Below are 18,045 nucleotides of genomic sequence, written 5' to 3'. Positions count from 1 at the left end.
CACTGCAACCTTTCATGTGATGGGAATTGATCATTATGATCAATACTTTTCACGATTCCTTAATCTCGATAGATGTAAATTGTAATAGTAAAAACGTAGTAAAAGTTTTAGAGAGAGTTCCACATGTAATGCTAGCTATTTAATATGCAAACGTGTCAGCCAATCACAGCAGTGGGAGTTTACACTGAAGTCTCACAGCAGACACGCCCATTCAAACAGAGCTGTTCAAATCAGAGGCTAAAATCAGGTTCGGAAAAATGCCTTTTATTTTTAAATTATGACAATTTTTTATGTTAAAATCATAATAACATTATAAGGGAACCCCGAAACATGATAAAATAATAAAATAATCCAGTCTATGACCCGTTTAATGTCACTTGGTGTACGTTTACCCTATTTTTTCAATGAGCCAAGTATAAAAATATAAAATTATTGAAAGTGTCTAGCAGATGTAAACTTAGTTTTACTCATTCGTCTTTGCTGTAAAGGTTACAAACAGTATATGTCTATGTTCATCAGGTGTGTTTGGTGATTCAGTGTCAGTGATGGAGGGAGATTCTGTCACTCTAAACTCTGATGTCACTGAAATACATGAAGACGACGATATACTGTGGAAATATGGAGCTAAACATGTTATTATAGCTGATATCAGTAGAGATTCTGGAATTGCTTCGACTTATGATGGACCTGATGGGAGATTCAGAGGCAGACTGAAGCTGGATCATCAAACTGGATCTCTGACCATCACAAACACCACAACTGAACATGCTGGAGATTATGAACTAGAGATAACTGGAGATAAGTGGTCATCAAAAATATTCAGTGTTTCTGTCTATGGTGAGTAGATATCATTTGTTGAAATGGTCATTCACACTGTAACACTAATGCTCAAAATAATAATTGGTAATTGGTTTGAGTTGGGCCGACTTAAATTATACAAATTAGTTCAATCAAATTTACTTTTATAAGTATTTAGAACTTTCTTTTTCTTTTGAGTTCACAAAACGGACACATTTTAATTAAGATAAATTGTTTAATTTTTTTGAGTTTTTGAGTGTGTTTTGAGTGTGACAGATTAATGTTAAGTGGGAGATTTTGTTTTTGTTTTGCTAGTTTAGAAGAGTTTCTGTAATGTTGGCTTTTGGGGTGGACAGGGGGACGGGGACGGGGACGGGGACGGGGGGACGGGTGTTAACATCATGGTGACAAGCATAGACATCATATAGATAGACGCCATATCGACCGCTACTGCCTACTAGCGCGGTCGAGCCGTAGAGCCGCCATCTTAGACCGGTCACCCGCTCCACTCAGTGTAATCTGTATGGCAGGTGCAATGAGCTGTCAGCGCATTTAATTAATCATACCTCACTGAATACCGAACTGATTTTCACGCGTTTTTTTTTTTTGTGCAAATGTCATTCATGTAGCTATGATACAGGACACATGGTTCGGCATATTTTAATATTCATAGTAGGCTTAACAGTAATATAATATTCTGATATAAGATATAAAGTGACCAGACGTCCAAAATCAAAATATGTGATGCGCCACATTTATAAATTTACAATATAAGCTATATAAGGTATTTTATAAATCACACACTATAAATATGATAAAGAAGCAGAAACAGATAGTAGCAGTAAAGTAAGATATTTTAACAAGTTGAAGAAACAATATTGATGTGTGACACACACACACACACACTCACTCTCTCTCTCTCACACTCACACACACACTCGATTTGCGCATCGCCGTCATGTGTGTATTACACAGGTAACGTTAACGTTATTACATTGCTTCCTGATATCACGTGCGCAAACACAAATAACCTATATTTATATATGTTTACAGGGCCGTTGAATGCTTGTATCTGATAACCGAGAAGCTCTTGTAATTATTACTTTACCCAACCTCTCCATGCCGAGTGATGCAGTAAACATAGCCTATAGCTAACGTTAGCTGGCTACGATTTCAGTCCAGTAATATCAAAGATCCTTGCTCCTTCTCAATTATCTGGTAATATTCTATTCACAAAATACAACCAAAAGTACGGTAATGTTAAAATTTACTTGTGAAAAGTAATCCCGGGCCCTATTTGCGCTGGTCCGCCGATTAGAACAGGAAAATGCTCCACAGTGCTCTGGAATCTAACTGCTGCTAAGCAACGAAACTAGGAGTACGACCGGTTTAAGATGGGGGCCGTATTTCTCAGTGCCCAGCGGCCAATAGGGCATCTAGTCTCTATATAATATATATGGTGACAAGAGCATGAGCTTGGTTTGAGAACAGTTAAATGTTTTTAAATGTTACACTCGTGTATCAAATGCTATACTATGCAAATGCTATCAAAGCATTGTGTCACCAATTAGCAAGGTAGCATTTTTTGAATTAGCTGGTTAAATCCAGCCAAATTTCCACTACTTAAAATATATAAGTTGTGTTATCATGATCATTTTAAGTTGTGTATGAATGAGCTTACTCAAATATTGCAGGTTAAAGGATTAGTTCACTTTCAAAAAAAAAATTCCTGATAATTTACTCACCCCGATGTCATCCAAGATATCCATGTTTTCTTTCTTTAGTCAAAAAGAAATTAAGGTTTTTGAGGAAAACATTCCAGGACTTCAATGGCAACCAAATATTCCAATGTTCAAAGAAGGTTCATATGTCCATCTCAATGCAGCTTCAAATGCTCGACACAATCCCAGTCGAGAAATAAGGGTCTTATCCAGCGAAACGATCGGTTATTTTCACATAAAAAAAATTATATACTTTTTATCCACAAATGCCGTTTGGTAAATTGTGTACCATCTCTGAGATGCGCTACGCATTGCGTCATCACGTTGGAAAGGTCACGCTTCACGCCATCTATCCAAGTTATTTGTCTGTGTACTCCGGTTCAAAAAGGTAGGGAAGTGCAAAAAACTCAATCTCCTTTTCTCCTCCAACATCTTTGTTTTAATTTTGTTATTTAATTTTTTTTTAATTCGTGACCTTTCCAACATAATGACGTAATACGTGGTGCATCTCAGAGACGGTACAAGACGGGCATTTGTGGTTAAAAAGTATATATATTTTTTTTTTTAGAAAAAATTGCTTGATAAGTTTCGCTGGATAAGACCCTTATTTCTCGACTGGGATCGTGTAGAGACTTTAAAGCTGCATTGAGACGGACATATGAACCTTCTTTTAACATTGGAATATTTGGTTGCCATTGAAGTCCATTCTGTGTAGTAAAATCCTGCAATGTTTTCCTCAAAAACCTTGATTTTTTTTCGACTGAAGAAAGAAAGATATGGATATCTTGGATGACATCGGGGTGAGTTTATTAACAGCAAAAACATTTTTGAAAGTGAACTAATCCTTTAAGAGCCATTAAAATGTATGATTAGAAAATAAAAGTTCTACTAACTTAAATGATAAATTTCTCACCTTAAAAAAATTATGTAACTGATTACACAAAATATTTTGGTTTACAGTGCACCAATGTTGTTTTCGTCAACGATGACGATAACGCAATTATTTCGTTGACGCACCTTTTTTTTAGGACGATAACGTTACGATGACTAGCTAAAAATGGCTCAAAGGTGACTAAAACATGACGAGACGTTTTCTAGTTTTCGTTGACGAGACGAGATGGAACGAAAATGATTATAAATCTGACGTTCACAATGCATGTCATTTCTGCCTATAAATACAATCATTTTGACCTTTGTACGATGTACGATCAATAATGAAAAAAATCCCATAATGTACGATAATTTCAGAATTGCCCGCAAATTAGTTAAAATGTCCCGGAATCTAGATCGAGCAGGGATTTTGCTAGCAAGAAATACCGCAATAATTCACAATTTAATAATGATAGATTATGTTATATTTTATAATAAAACTATTTGTAAACTATTCTTATTACGAATTTGGAAAGATGGTAAGCACGTTTCATTCCCAAATGCTCTCAAACACACAAATGACTCAAACACACACACACTGCACTTGCAGAGTACCATTTACTGTGAATCGAATCTGAAAATGAACACAATGCTTTACTCTGAATCATGCAGTGCATCAGACAAAATATTTGTATTCTTATTGGATCACAACCGCTGCTATTGTATGGTTTGTATCAGGGTGTATTTACACGACACCACTCTCAACTTTTTTATGTGTTTTGGCCATTCATTTACACGACAACAGCATTTCAACATGAAAGGTTTTGAAAACAATGCTGTGGCGAGGGGTGTGTGGTTCAGCGAGGTCTGCACAGAGAGAGAGAGAGAGAGAGAGAGAGAGAGAGAGAGAGATGAGTAAGTAGGTCAAGTCCATAGTGATAAACACCTCGTTGCAGTAATAGCACGGAGAGATTGCAACACTAAGGACGATTTTTTTACCTTAAAATAATGTTTCCAAAATCATTTCAGTGATTCATCAAGTCGTAACAGGGTGAAAGGCACTTCTGGATTCGCTTTGCGGTCCTTTTTCTGCTATAACCACACTATGTAAGTTTGCCAGATCGGGTCGTGTTTCTGTAGTTTGAATGAGACATAAGAAAACTACAAATTTGACTTGGTTTACGTCAAGCCTTACAATAGTAATTATTTTGCTTTTCTTCGTTTCTGATGTCGCAATACATCATACTTTCATGAAATCATGCAACATACTCTACCTTGTCTGTGGACATCGTTCATTCCAAAGCCGGTGCTGGATAAACAGCGAGCGTGTGTGCGGCGGTAGGCTAAATTATTTACGACAGCGGTAATGGACAATTCCACTTCCAACCTGTAGGGGGACTGCAGAGGAAAAGTTCCTTGGTGTTGCTTTAAAGTCGTTATGTTGAATGTGTGCCAGGATCAATAACGCCGACCCAGACTTCTTCCTTCATACAAACTTCATCACAAATGCCTTTACCATGTCTATGTAAACAGCAAAAACTTGAATTTGTGAAAATGTGACGTCATGCACTTGTGTATTACGGGCCCTATTCCCTATAAAACCATCAACACACTACACCGAAAATAGTTGTTGGTTAGATTCATCCTTATTTCTCTTTATTCTCTCATGTTTTCCAGCTCGTCTGCCTGTCCCTGTCATCATCAGTAACTCTTCACAATGTTCTTCATCATCCAGATGTTCACTGGTGTGTTCATCAGTGTTAAGTGTGTGTGGTGCGACTCTCTCCTGGTACGCAGGAACCAGTGTATTGTCCAGCATCAGTGTGTGTGATCTCAGCAACAGTCTCTCTCTACCTCTGGAGGTGGAATATCAGGATAAAAACACCTACAGCTGTGTGCTGAACAATCCCATCAGCAACCAGACCACACATCTGGACATCCACACACTCTGCCACACATGTGCAGGTACCACAGCACTGATCATATACGTGTTTGTTCAAATTCACTCACATTAATGACTCTCTCTTTTCTTCTCCTTCAGGTCCTCCAGTCTCAGTGTCTCTGATAGTGTTGATCTCTGCTGGATCTCTGCTGCTGCTGCTGGATCTCTGCTGATTGTTGCTATAGTGATGATCTTCTGCATCTGCAGGAAATGTAGAAAACAGGAAGATGAGTCAGAAGTGCAAGCAATTACTGTACAAATATAAATAAGAGACAAATATTAAAACCTTTGTCGTTTTAACATCTGTGGTTGTTAATGCAGTTCAGACCCAGGAGTAAGATAGAACTGACTCAGCATTGTGTAAACCAACAACACAACAAAAGGTAAGACATTGCAAGAAGTTGTCGCAGTCAGTTAGTGTGATTGAGGTTTGCAGAATCAGACAGTCAGTGAAGGGATGTGGGTGGTTTATCGACTCAACTGTCATTATTATTGCCTATAGGACAAAAAGGGGATAGTTTAAGCATGTTTTTTTTTTTGCTGTTTACACTTACGTTTATGTTCTGTTTGCACTTCAGTGTTTTCCATACAATAACCCTTTCCGGTGATTTGTCCTCTTCTTTAAAACTATTCTGAGCTTCGTTTTTATCAGTAGATGGCACTTTGGGTAAATTTTTGCATAAAAGTAGAACATATCGCAACTTTGTCGCGTCGCTGGACACGTCTCATCCGGTTGCCAACGGTCACTGAAATCGCCCGCTCTCCATTGAAATGAATGGTATCGCACCACTTTGTCGCTGGTTGTGTGAACGCAGCTTAAGGTCCTCCAAATCTAGACTATTGCTGGTCCACAAACTAGCATCGTTTGGTGTCAGGGCCTTTTGCTTTGCTGCACCCACACACTGGAATTCGGTTCCCCAACATATTTGAAACCTCATATCATTACAAAGCCCACCTTAAGACATATATTTCTCCTTCTGTTTTTCTGATCTCCTTAAGAGAATAACAATGCTATTCAGAGAGAAACCTAGTTCTGTCGCATCACCAGGTTCCTAATTAAGTTGTTTGTTTCCTTTCAGAACTCGAATACGGAGTATGTGTATGAAAAAGTATAGTACTTTAGATTATAGTATATTAGATTTATGTTACGTGTGTTACGGTCTGCAAAGCCTGGTTACACATTAACAAGATGAAGACGAAATATAATCAACAAGCTTTATTACCAAAGCCAAAAACATACAAACTTAGCATGTGTGTTGACAAGAACCAACAGAGAGAACTTGCGCAGTGGTGCGGAGAAGGTGGCGGACGAGGAGAAGGCAAAGGGCTAGCAAAAGGCAGACAGAAACCAGGGAAGAGATGATGGTAGGAATGGCCAGGGAGGAACAGGAGGTGGTAATAGTATGGCGAGTGGATTGTGCCATTTCTAAGACTACACTTATGGCGAGTGGACAGTGCCACGGATAACCTACCTAAGTCGACAGTCGTGTACTTTTACGCGACAGCAGGGGTACGCCGCACCACAGACGCGTGACTCCAACGTCGCACCACAGACGTGTGACTCCAAAGTAACACCAGAATAAATTAATATATATTTTCCCCCCTAGATTTTCTTATCTTTCCTTTGTTATCTTTCTAATCAATCATTCTTTTCTTGTGTTCTTATGACATTGAAAATATCAGTGATACAAATTGTGTATTGTTGTATAAACTTGTGTATGTCATTAATGTCATCTCTGAATGGTTTACGAACGTAATATAGGCGATATATATATATTTTTTTTAAATATTTCACTCACTTTCTACTGCATATGAGGACTATGCAAATTCGCTCCGTGCACAAAATGGCGACCGTTGACGTTCGAACCTCTTATATACTGTCTATGGTTCGAACCCTGAGTGTGCGGGCCAGTAGCCTACTTCCGGTGATCTGACAGCGCGAGCGGGAGACAGCGAGAGCAAGAGACAACAGTGACCGAGTTCTATTACCAGAGAGATCATTTTTCGTAATGAGTGTTTTGAGGATTCAAGAGAGGCGACTTGCCTTTCGGAGGGGGACAGCCTCAGCACTTCATTGTTGTGTGTCGTTATACCGTCTCGTCACGTTACAACAAAGTCAGCTTTCATGCATTCCCCGTTGCTGCGGTACGGGCTGAGTGGATACAGAAGATCCGGAGGGATGACTTCAACCCGACCACATTTTTAAATGCATATAATTTTCTGTGTATTTCACCTGTGAGTTTCTATGCTTTCTATTAGCCTACTGCATGTATTTTGTACAAGTGAGATGAGTAAAGAGCATCTGTTTCATAAATCATGATCTGTCTGGTGTTTATAAGCAGCACATACAGTATTTTACTATGTGTAAAATATACACAAACTTATAGTACATTTTTATGGTAACCTTACCTACAGTTAAAAATGTAAAATATGTGATGATAATATTGATCGAGTAAGTGAAAATACATATGCAGAATTGAGAAAATAGTATTTATGGAGATAAATTGTAGCTATCACAGGGCAAACGTGTGAATGTTCCTGGGGTATTTTATTTAACAACTCTAATCGTAGTTGTAACTATATTTACAGTTGGCATAATTGTCATAGCATATGCAGCATGAGTCCAATACAATCTTCTGTTCGTGAACAGTTGTATTTCATTCATTAATCTGACTAAACATCCGTGCATTTAATTGCCATTGGCTCGTGTGATGGTAATATGGATCTTGGTAGTATTTTAAGTTATATAATTTAATCTATAAACAACTTCTCCGGCTCCCTGCACCGGGCATAATGCGAAACCGGAAGTGTCTAACCGCACACTCGCTGTCCAGGTATCCAAAATGGCGGCGACGTGCAACTAGTCCATTATACACCATTAAAGTCACAACTTTTTGCACAATTATTAACAACAACTTTAAAGTTGAACAGATAAATTCATTAATTGTAATCTTAAACATAATATTCTGGAATGGGTCATTCTGATTTTTTACTTTTGAAGGTAATAATTTTAATTAACACAGTTGACCATAATGGGCAAATACACAATATGAAACTATTCACGGTATTGGTTTCAGGAGAAGGTGACAAGAAAGTATTTTAATAGTCTTATTATAGACTAGATTTAATAGATTATTATAGTCTTTAATAATCTCTCCCTTATCTGACATACAACCGCTTCAGGTCTTGCAGTCTCATGAGCTGATGAGTGTTTATGAGGAGGACGTATGAAATGTGCAGTGCTGGTGGGGACTATCCTGGATATTATAAACATTCCCTTTGATGTGATTAGAGAAAGGAGGAATTCATTGTAGCCAAGTCTGACTCGAGGTGCAAAACCAATCAAAACGTCCAGTTCAGCTGGTGGGCAGGGCGTTTAAACCGCGCTTTGACAGTTAATCACTGCACTGGCACTCGTGTGTTGTATCCATAGACAGTATATAAAATGGACACAGCGACCCCCTAGACTTCAACAGTGAAAAGTGAAGTCAATTAGAAGCACTCACTTCCTGATGGCTGGGCGAACTGTGCAGCCTCAAACTGAGCTTGACGACGTAGATGTGACGTGAGTCTTCTAGTAGCTGTGCCGAGAGAAATCTGAATAATTCCCTTCCGAATCTCGCAGAGACGGAGAGCGTGAGCATTAGCTGTCCATGAGCTAGCAGCGGGAGCAACTTATCACTCTCTATGGGCTTCTCCCTTGACTTTATGCCTCCACGTCCCCCCGATTGCTTGCGAGCTTCTCCGCCGGTCTATATGGTAATTTCTCGACTGTGCGACAGAGAGTCGCGTGGTTATGACGCAATCGTTAGCCTATTTTTACAAAAACTGCTTCTACGGGGCCATAACGTAAGATACAAGGTAATGAAGCCTTTAAAACATTATTGTGTTTCTTTAGAAATAAACAATGGACAAATTGAGTCATTAAACGCCTCAGATGTAAAGTTATTCGCTGTCAAAGTGACGCCAAAATGAATGGGAGTCAGTGGAATGCTAACAGCAGGTGATGGTCTGCTATTCAATGGCGGCCCCGGGGAAGCTTCAGTTTCCGGCTGATGGATTACCCCCTTGGTTGTATCACTTACACGTTTCAATATTTTAGTGAATATTAACGAGCTATGCTCATATTCTGATTTTAAATGTTAAATTGAATGGGACATACTATTGATATTACTAGAGCACTAAGCAGTTGAGGTAAATAGAAAACTCGGCTCATACAAGGACGCAGTTATTGCATGGACAGAGCAAGAACATTGTAAGTGTCTAAAATGCATGCATGCAGTGGAGTTTAATGCTTTAGCTTGGCCTCTTTAACAATGCAAATGTAGAAAGCAAGCGCAACTGGCTTTTAAAGGGAATGGGAGATGAGACTCTGATTGGTTTATTGCACGTAAAGCCCAAAACACACCCATTACTCATTAAGAGAATAGAGACAACCCTTTTAGACCATGCGCCGGGCGTGCCGACTATTTTTCCCTAGCAAAGGTGGATTCAGACACGCACTTGCACCGTGCGCTTTAGACCATGCGATGTAATGGAAATTTTACATTTAGAGGTGTTCTTTTACTTTTATATGGGTACAACTTTTATTAACGTTGAAGATGTAGGCTATTGTTTACTCATGATAATTTAAAGGAATATAATCATATAAGCAAAAAGCACATTATTAAAGATATATAACCAAGCTTTTAGAAATGTATAAGTTAGGACAAACTTGCAGGAACGAAATGTTCTCTAAGTCATGTGAAGGCTGAAAATATGTGTGTGCGCAGTTTCGATCAGCACACGAGGTCTGCATCTAAAAACAGGAAACTTTTGCTGACATGACATTGTTCTGTCTGGATAGAATTTATTTTAGACATGAGTCATGAGCTAAGACGTCTCCCTTTAAGGTAAGAAAGGATTTTTTTACACAGGATGTGTTAGGGTATATAACATTGGCGAAAGGGACTAGCCTTTGCCTTCTCATGTCAGATGCTCTCTGCGTGAGAATGCCATGGGCCTTCTCATATCAGACGCTGTCTGTGTGGGAACGTCTTATTTCATGCATGAAATAAAATATTTTGTTTAATTTTTTGAGAATCGACTTTGTCTCCTTCATCCAGGTTTTAATATTGATAATTTCCACAACAGCGCTTAGATTGTTAAAATAGGGCCCATGGTTTCTATGCGCACATACATAGAAAAGCCGCCTCAAAAACAGCTCGCCAGTAACAAATGTTAATTTTTTGCGGATTATATTGCTTTAGCACACAAAATTGTGTCAACATTTCGGTCTTCGTGAGTATCCTCTTTAAACACAGTCGGTTATGTGTCACGGAGTGACGAATGGGAACCTTAAGAAGTGGAACGAGTTCCCTTGGGGAAACAGTTCCGGCGGAACATCAGGCCGGTTCCGGTGACCTGTCATGGCCGCCCATGTTGATGAAGGACAGCTGCAGTTAATTATGAAGTGGCTATTTCAGTGTTCGGCGTGCAGCGTTCAGTGTTCGGTGCGTGGGGCGGTTGAGTTCAGAGTGCGGGGTGGCGGAGCTCCGGGAGTGTAGCAGTCAAAAGGAGCAGCGAGTGCGGCGGTTTGATGAGAGAGAAGTGGCAGTCTGAAGGCCCGAGTGTGCTGTGGATTACGGATGGTTGATCGAACTTAATGTCTCCCTTGAACTTGCCATCATAGTGGATCTGCCGGCCCGATGAGTTGAGGTGAAGGTATCCTTTTCACTTTTAAGTGGTGTGAATTGCAGTGTCTGACGATTGAAGTACACACGTGTGAAGATTTAAAGTGGTTTGATGCATGCACGGGTATTTGGAAGCTTGATGATACCAGCCCTCTAAAGCTTGGTCGGAGATCGTCCAGCCCGGTGGGGAACTAAGAATTAAGTTGAACAAAGAGCAACTACTAACCACCACCGCTGTTCGCCATCATTGTTCTGTGGTAACAAGACTCAGTTGTAACTGTTGGACTCTGTACTCACCACTGTTGTTTTGTGAACATAGAGAAATTGCCATCCGCCACTGCATGCTGCCACTGCTATCCTGTGAGACGAAGACTCAGTTGTTAATTGCTGGATCCTGAACTCACCATTGCTGTTCTGTGAACAAGGAGAAACTACTAACCGCCACCGCTGTTCGCCATCATTGTTCTGTGGCACGAAGACTCAGTTGTAACTGTTGGACTCTGTACTCACTACTGTTGTTCTGTGAACATAGAGAAACTGCTATCCGCCATTGCATGCTGCCAGTGCTGTCCTGTGGGAAGAAGACTCAGTTGTTAATTGCTGGATTCTGAACTCACCATCGCTGTTCTGTGAACGAAGAGAAACTGCTAACTGCCATCTACTATTTGCTGCTCTCTGCCGAATAAGTCCTGGTTCTCTGGTCCATCCCCGTTGTCTGGTGAAAGAGAGGTGACACTCAGTGATCTGATACTGTCCTGTGAGAAGAGAAACCCCACCGTCTGCTGATCCTTACCCGTGGCCTCTTGTGCCTTGCTCACGAGTTACTCCTCCCTGCTCTCCACTGAAGAGGTCCTGGTTCTTTGGCCCATCCCCGTCGTCCTGTGAAAGAGAGGTGACACTCAGTGATCTGTTGCTGTCCTGTGAGAAGAGAAGAGAAGAGAAGAGAAGACCCCCCCCCCTCCCCCCTGTTTTGACTGTTTTGAGGAAAAAATCCCAATATGATCCTGGCTTTGCCAGAAGACTGTTGATCAAAGATAAGTCCGTGCCGACTATTCTGGGCTCAACAACGACGACGCAAACTTACTTTTTACCATGGCTAATATAAACACATTTTTATAAGAGAATCTTGAAAATCTGTCGCCTTTCTAGTAGGCCTACATGTGATAGAAAATTAAAAATGTTGCCTTTATCAATGCTGCATCTTCAAAGATGGCCTGTGCATGCATTTCATTGAAATTAGTTAAATAATGTTAAACTGTTAGCATAATTATGCAACAATAATCCGTTTTCAAGTGTCTCGGGTTACAATTGTTTTATTAATTCAAAATAGTTTCACTTTCCATGTGGACACGGGCTGATCCAGTCTTCGTTGTTGGGGATGATGGTTTATTTTCCTCTGATTCCGGCTCAAACATAATAAGGTTTTATCATTGCAAGAGCCATCGCTTTGCATGTATCACCCGCTACTAAACAGTTGCGCCGAATCCGCAAATGTTCTGGCTGGGGGCGTTAACGTCAGATGCATAGGCACTGACGTTAGCCAATCATAACAGTGGGCGTTAACACTGAACTCTTAAAGGGGAAACACCCCCAAAACAGACTGTTTGAATCAGAGGATGAGAAACAGGGTGGGAAAAGGTCATAAATCACTACATTTTAAAAGTTTGTTGTAAAAAAAACTATAGTAATACTATAATTGCACCTAAGGGAACATAATAATAAAATAAAATAAACCATGTCATGACCCCTTTAATAAAAAGAAGCTTTTATATCACGTCGTTGTCTGCCTCTTGGTGTTCTTGGTGTAGCTCCTCCAGAGTGGTGGTTGTCCTCAGCCCTAGTGGTGACATATGTCTTTAATAAGTGTGAGCGGAGGCCAATGCCACCTAAGGGGTAAACGTATTTTATACACGCTCCCAACTACAGGGTTCCAACCAAATGGAAAGGACAAGCAGAGATGTGTACAATCTTTATTTGATGCTCAGAGATAAAAAAGGATATATATTATGAAATCACACAAGTTGAGAGCGCAATGCAAAAGTACAATTCCATTCACACAACAATAAATAAATAAATAAATACTGATGTTATACTGCGGTCACCTGAAAAATTCGGATCTTGGACAACAGTCAATATCAATATCCCATGGGATAAGGTAACATTTGGGAAGGAGAAAAGAAAAATTAATTCAAACCACCTCAAATCACACCATCATGCAATTGTATAACCAAAACCACAATCAACTCAATAAATAAACAAAATAAATCAAATAAATCCTCCCAGTCCCAACGGTAATCCTTGATGGTACAAGCAAGGAATTGACCAATATGATCTCAAGAAAACAATTCACAAGCAACAACAAATCAAAGAAAAATACAATGAGATCAAATTATAACAAAAGTATCAGATAAAAAAAAAACTATTAAATCTACCAATATAACAAAAAGTTTATCAGAAAAGAAAATACAATTAAATCAAACAATATAACAAAGTTTATCAAAAAAGAAAATACAATTAAATTAAACAATATAACAAAATTAATCCATATCAAATAGTCTCAACACACACACACACACACACACACACGCGCGCGCACGCGCACACACGCACGGCTCACTCAACCGCGCACTTGCATCAACACACACTCACATAAAACCCTGCGCACACAACCGTGTGCGTCGATCACAGTAATCAGTGGAACTTGAGCGCACAACTTCTCCAGTCTCCACCGCACAACACCACTGGTCGCCGTAACGAGCCGCCACACAGCAGCAAAACAACAGCGGGCAGATATCTGCAGCACAATTGACTGGCCCTCGGTACGATCGGTAAGAACGGTGAACAACCACCAATACGGCCTTGATCACACTTAAAATGTTTATGTAGCTGGACATTCACAGGCCCACGGCGAGAGTCAAAAGAAGTGAATTTCCCACTTATGCAGTCTGCTATCTTGCTCAATGCTTAACGCATATTAGGTAGCTTTTTTCTGCGACACAATGACGCCACCTGCATACCATGCCGGAGGGAAAACGGAAGTGAAAGTAAATCTCCGCGTTTTTTAAAGGGGCCGTGAGCTTCCGCCCGGCTCCACCCACCTTAAAGGGTCACCCCATTACATTCGCATAAAACACAAGTGACAGTATAATGAACACGTGCACTGTAAAAAATTTCCTGTAGAAATTACAGGAGTTTACTTGCAAAAAAGTTGCCAATAAAGTCCTGTAAAAATGTTGGTAATTGCTGTAAAATTGATTACAGTATAATACTGTAAATCAATTTACAGGTAATTGTTGTATATAAAATACAGTAATTAGTAGTTTTTTTACAGTAACATTGAATTAAACTTGTATTTTATTTTACAGCAATATTTTGTAATTTCACTAAAGTACAGTATTTACCTGGCAATAAAGTTGCCAATAAAATCCTGTAATTATATTTTACAGCAATTTTTTGTAATTTCACTAAAGTACAATATTTACCTGGCAAAAAAATTGCCAATAAAATCCGGTAAATACCCCCAAAATTCAAGAAGATGCTGTAATAGTTTAACATTTAAAAAGCTGAAAAGAATCATTTTAACAGTAAACTATACTCTATTATTTACCATTATATTGATGTAAATGCATTAAAATACACATAAAAAAAAAAAAAAAAAAAAGAAAGTCAAAGCTGTTGTAGAAAAATATTTATTAAAATAATAAGCAAATACTGCAAGACAGGTAACAACAATTTTACTTTTCAAGTACAGAAAATATTTTCAAAATCAGTCACAAAATAACTACAAATAACTTGTAAGTCTTAAAAGCAAGATTCTGGGTTCAATAAAAGTTAAAGGGAAAGTTCATCCAAAAATTCTAATTCTGTCATCATTCTGTTTACTCACCCTCAATGTGTTCCAAACCTGTATTAGTTTCTTTCTTCTGTTGAACACAAAAGATGATATTTTAAAGAATTTTGGTAACCAGACAATTGACAGTAAATGGCTACAATCAACTGTTTGGTTACCAACGTTCTTTAAAATATCTTCTTTTGTGTTCAGCTGAAGAAAGAATCTCATACAGGTTTAGAACAACATGGGGGTGAGTAAATGATGACGGAATTTAAATTTTTTGGGTGAACTATCCCTTTAAAGGATTAGTTCACTTTAAAAAAAAACTTTTGCTGATAGTTTACTCACCCCGATGTCATCCAAGATGTCCATGTCTTTCTTTCTTCAGTCGAAAAGAAATTAAGGTTTTTGATGAACACATTTCTCCATATAATGGACGTCAATGGGCCCCAAACGGGTCAAGGTCCAGATGACAGTGTCAGTGCCGCTTCAAAGGGATTTAAACGACACCAGACGATGAATAAGGGTCTTATCTAGCGAAACGTTCGGTCATTTCAAAAATAAATAAAAAAGTTTACGTTTTATAAGCACAAACGCTCACCTTGCTCGGTTCTGTGATGCGCGTTCGTGACGTCACGTAATACGCAATTACGTTGAAAAGGGCACGCTTGACGTACCGAGTGTTTACAAATGTGCGGAAGGAGGACCATATACACATATTCAAATGTCTTTGTGTCAGTTTATCGTTTAAAATGCCCATCTCGTGTGTGTATCCTGGTGTTGTAATATTAAAAAGCCTAAAAGAAAATTTTCGTCAGGACAGAAATGTTTTACTTTTCATAGAAGCGTGACCTTTACATCGTAACTGCGTATTACGTGACGTCACGAACGCGCATCCCAGAACAGAGCAAGGCGAGCATTTGTGCTTATAAAACTTAGACTTTTTTATTTATTTTTGAAATGACCGAGAGTTTCGCTAGATAAGACCCGTATTCATCGTCTGGTATTGTTTAAAGCGGCACTGACACTGTCATCTGGACCTTGAACCGTTTGGGGACCATTGACGTCCATTATATGGAGAAATATTTTCATAAAAAACCTTAATTTCTTTTCGACTGAAGAAAGAAAGACATGGACATCTTGGATGACATCGGGGTGAGTAAATTATCAGCAAAAGTTTTTTTTAAAGTTAACTAATCCTTTAAGCTCAATCAACAGAATGGCATTATGGTTAACTCACATCTGTTAAAACAAACATTTCTGCTCTTTTTGTTTACAGTGCTGGTCAGAATTATTTGCCCCCTTGGTAAATATGATCAAAGATGGCTGTAAAACATAAATCTGCATTGTTAATCCTTTTGATATTATATTTAAAAAATGTGCAAAAATGTAACCTTGCATTGAAGTAAAATAATTGAAAGTGGGGGGGGGGGGGCAAAAAAGATAAAGTTTTTTGTTATCTTGGCAAAAAACCTCCTTTTGCCAAGATAACAGCTCTGAGTTTTCTCCTATAATGCCTGATGAGTTTGGAGAACACCTGACAAGAGATCAGAGACCATTCCTCCATACAGAATCTCTCCAGAACCTTCAGATTCCCAGATCCATGTTGGTGCTTCTTCTCTTTAGTTCAGCCCACTCATTTTCTATAGGGTTCAGGCCAGGGACTGGGATGGCCATTGCAGATCTTGGTTTTGTGCTCAGTGACCCATTTTTGTTTTGATTTTGATATTTGTTTATCAGGTGTTCTCCAAACTCATCAGGCATTATAGGAGAAGACTCAGAGCTGGTATCTTGGGAAAAGGAGGTTGCAAACATATTTAATAAAAGGGGCAAATAATTGTTCCCAACGTGTTTTGGAGAAAAAACATTTATTTCATAATGTGATTTCCCCCCCACTTTCAATTATTTTACTTCGATGAAAGGTTACATTACATATAATATCAAAAGGATTAACAATGCAGATTTATTTTTTACAGCCATCTTTGATCATATTTACCAAGGGGGCAAATAATTCTGACCAGCACTGTACATTTGACAACTTACATGCTTAACCACTCAAAGTCCATTAGTCTTCTGAGAAGAGTAGACACATGAGGATTGACTGTTGTTCCTCTTCTCTGAGGTCTTTCCACTTGTTTTGACTGTCTTGGTACCAGTGGATGGGTTGATTCCAACAAAACATCTGCACAAAAATCAGTCAGAAAAACACAAGCAGAAGCTTTAGGAGCATGACATGTGCAGACTAATGAAAATATACCACTTTACAATAAGCATTCGCTGCACTACTAATCTATTATAAAGGGTTAGTTCACCCCAAAATGACATTTCTGTCATTAATTAACTACTGACCTTTCATTTTCAGGAACACACATTAAGATGTTTTTGATCAAATCGGAGAGGTTTCTGAACCACACATAGACCACAACGTCATTACAACTTTCAAGGCCCAGAAAGGTAGTAAAAACATCATTAAAATAGTCCATGTAACTCCAGTGGATTTACCATAATGTTATGAAGTGATGAGAATACTTTTTGTTCTAACGTAGAACCTGGAAGCGCTGCACTGTGTTTACTTAATTTACAGCGTCAGAGACTGACACAGAAGAGAAGAGATTGTTGAATAAAGTCTTTTTTTTTGGGGGGGGGGGGGGGGGGGGGGGGGGGGGGGGTTTGCACACAAAAAGTATTATCGTGGCTTCATAACATTAAGATTGATCCACTGTAGTCACATGGTCTATTTTAACAATGTCTTAACTGCGTTTCTGGACCTTGAAAGTTGCAATGATTTTGCTGCCTATGTGTGGTTCAGAAACCTATAGGATTTCATCAAAAACATCTTAATTTTGTGTTCCCGAAAATGAACAAAGGTCAGTAGTTAATTAATGACAGAAATGTAATTTTTGGGTGAACTAATCCTTTAACATATACACATTTATATTTAAGTAAACTGTTACCTTTGAACAAATTCAATTGTGCAGGATGCCTCGTGCTGGTACACCAGATTAAAGTTGTAGTAAGTTGCCAACAAAGCAGCAAATCCAGCCATAAAATTGGGGTGTGGATTCATAACCACTTGACCCTCAATACTCAGCATCCACTGGGTTGCAGTGAGAATTTCACCTAAAAATAATACATATAAGAAACACTTTATAAAAATGTATGCTAAAATACAACAGGCAAAATGTATTAAGTACCAGTAATTTAAAGATT

The 18,045-nt window shown here is 38.8% G+C and overlaps 1 protein-coding gene across 1 annotated transcript; it reads left to right on the top strand.

Moving 5' to 3' along the window:
- Window positions 1-545: 545 nt before the first annotated feature.
- On the top strand, window positions 546-5,504 carry LOC306994249 (SLAM family member 9-like; the record flags this gene model as incomplete). The annotated part of the gene is made up of 3 exons (XM_079639857.1): window positions 546-837; window positions 5,067-5,354; window positions 5,431-5,504. 3 exons carry the CDS (start codon window positions 546-548, stop codon window positions 5,502-5,504), a joined length of 654 nt encoding a protein of 217 aa, XP_079495983.1.
- Window positions 5,505-18,045: the final 12,541 nt, after the last annotated feature.

This window comes from Phoxinus phoxinus (genome assembly GCF_949152265.1).
Source record: "Phoxinus phoxinus genome assembly, contig: scaffold_126, whole genome shotgun sequence".
Taxonomy (NCBI): domain Eukaryota; kingdom Metazoa; phylum Chordata; class Actinopteri; order Cypriniformes; family Leuciscidae; genus Phoxinus; species Phoxinus phoxinus.
This window is presented reverse-complemented; position numbering and strand designations above follow the sequence as displayed.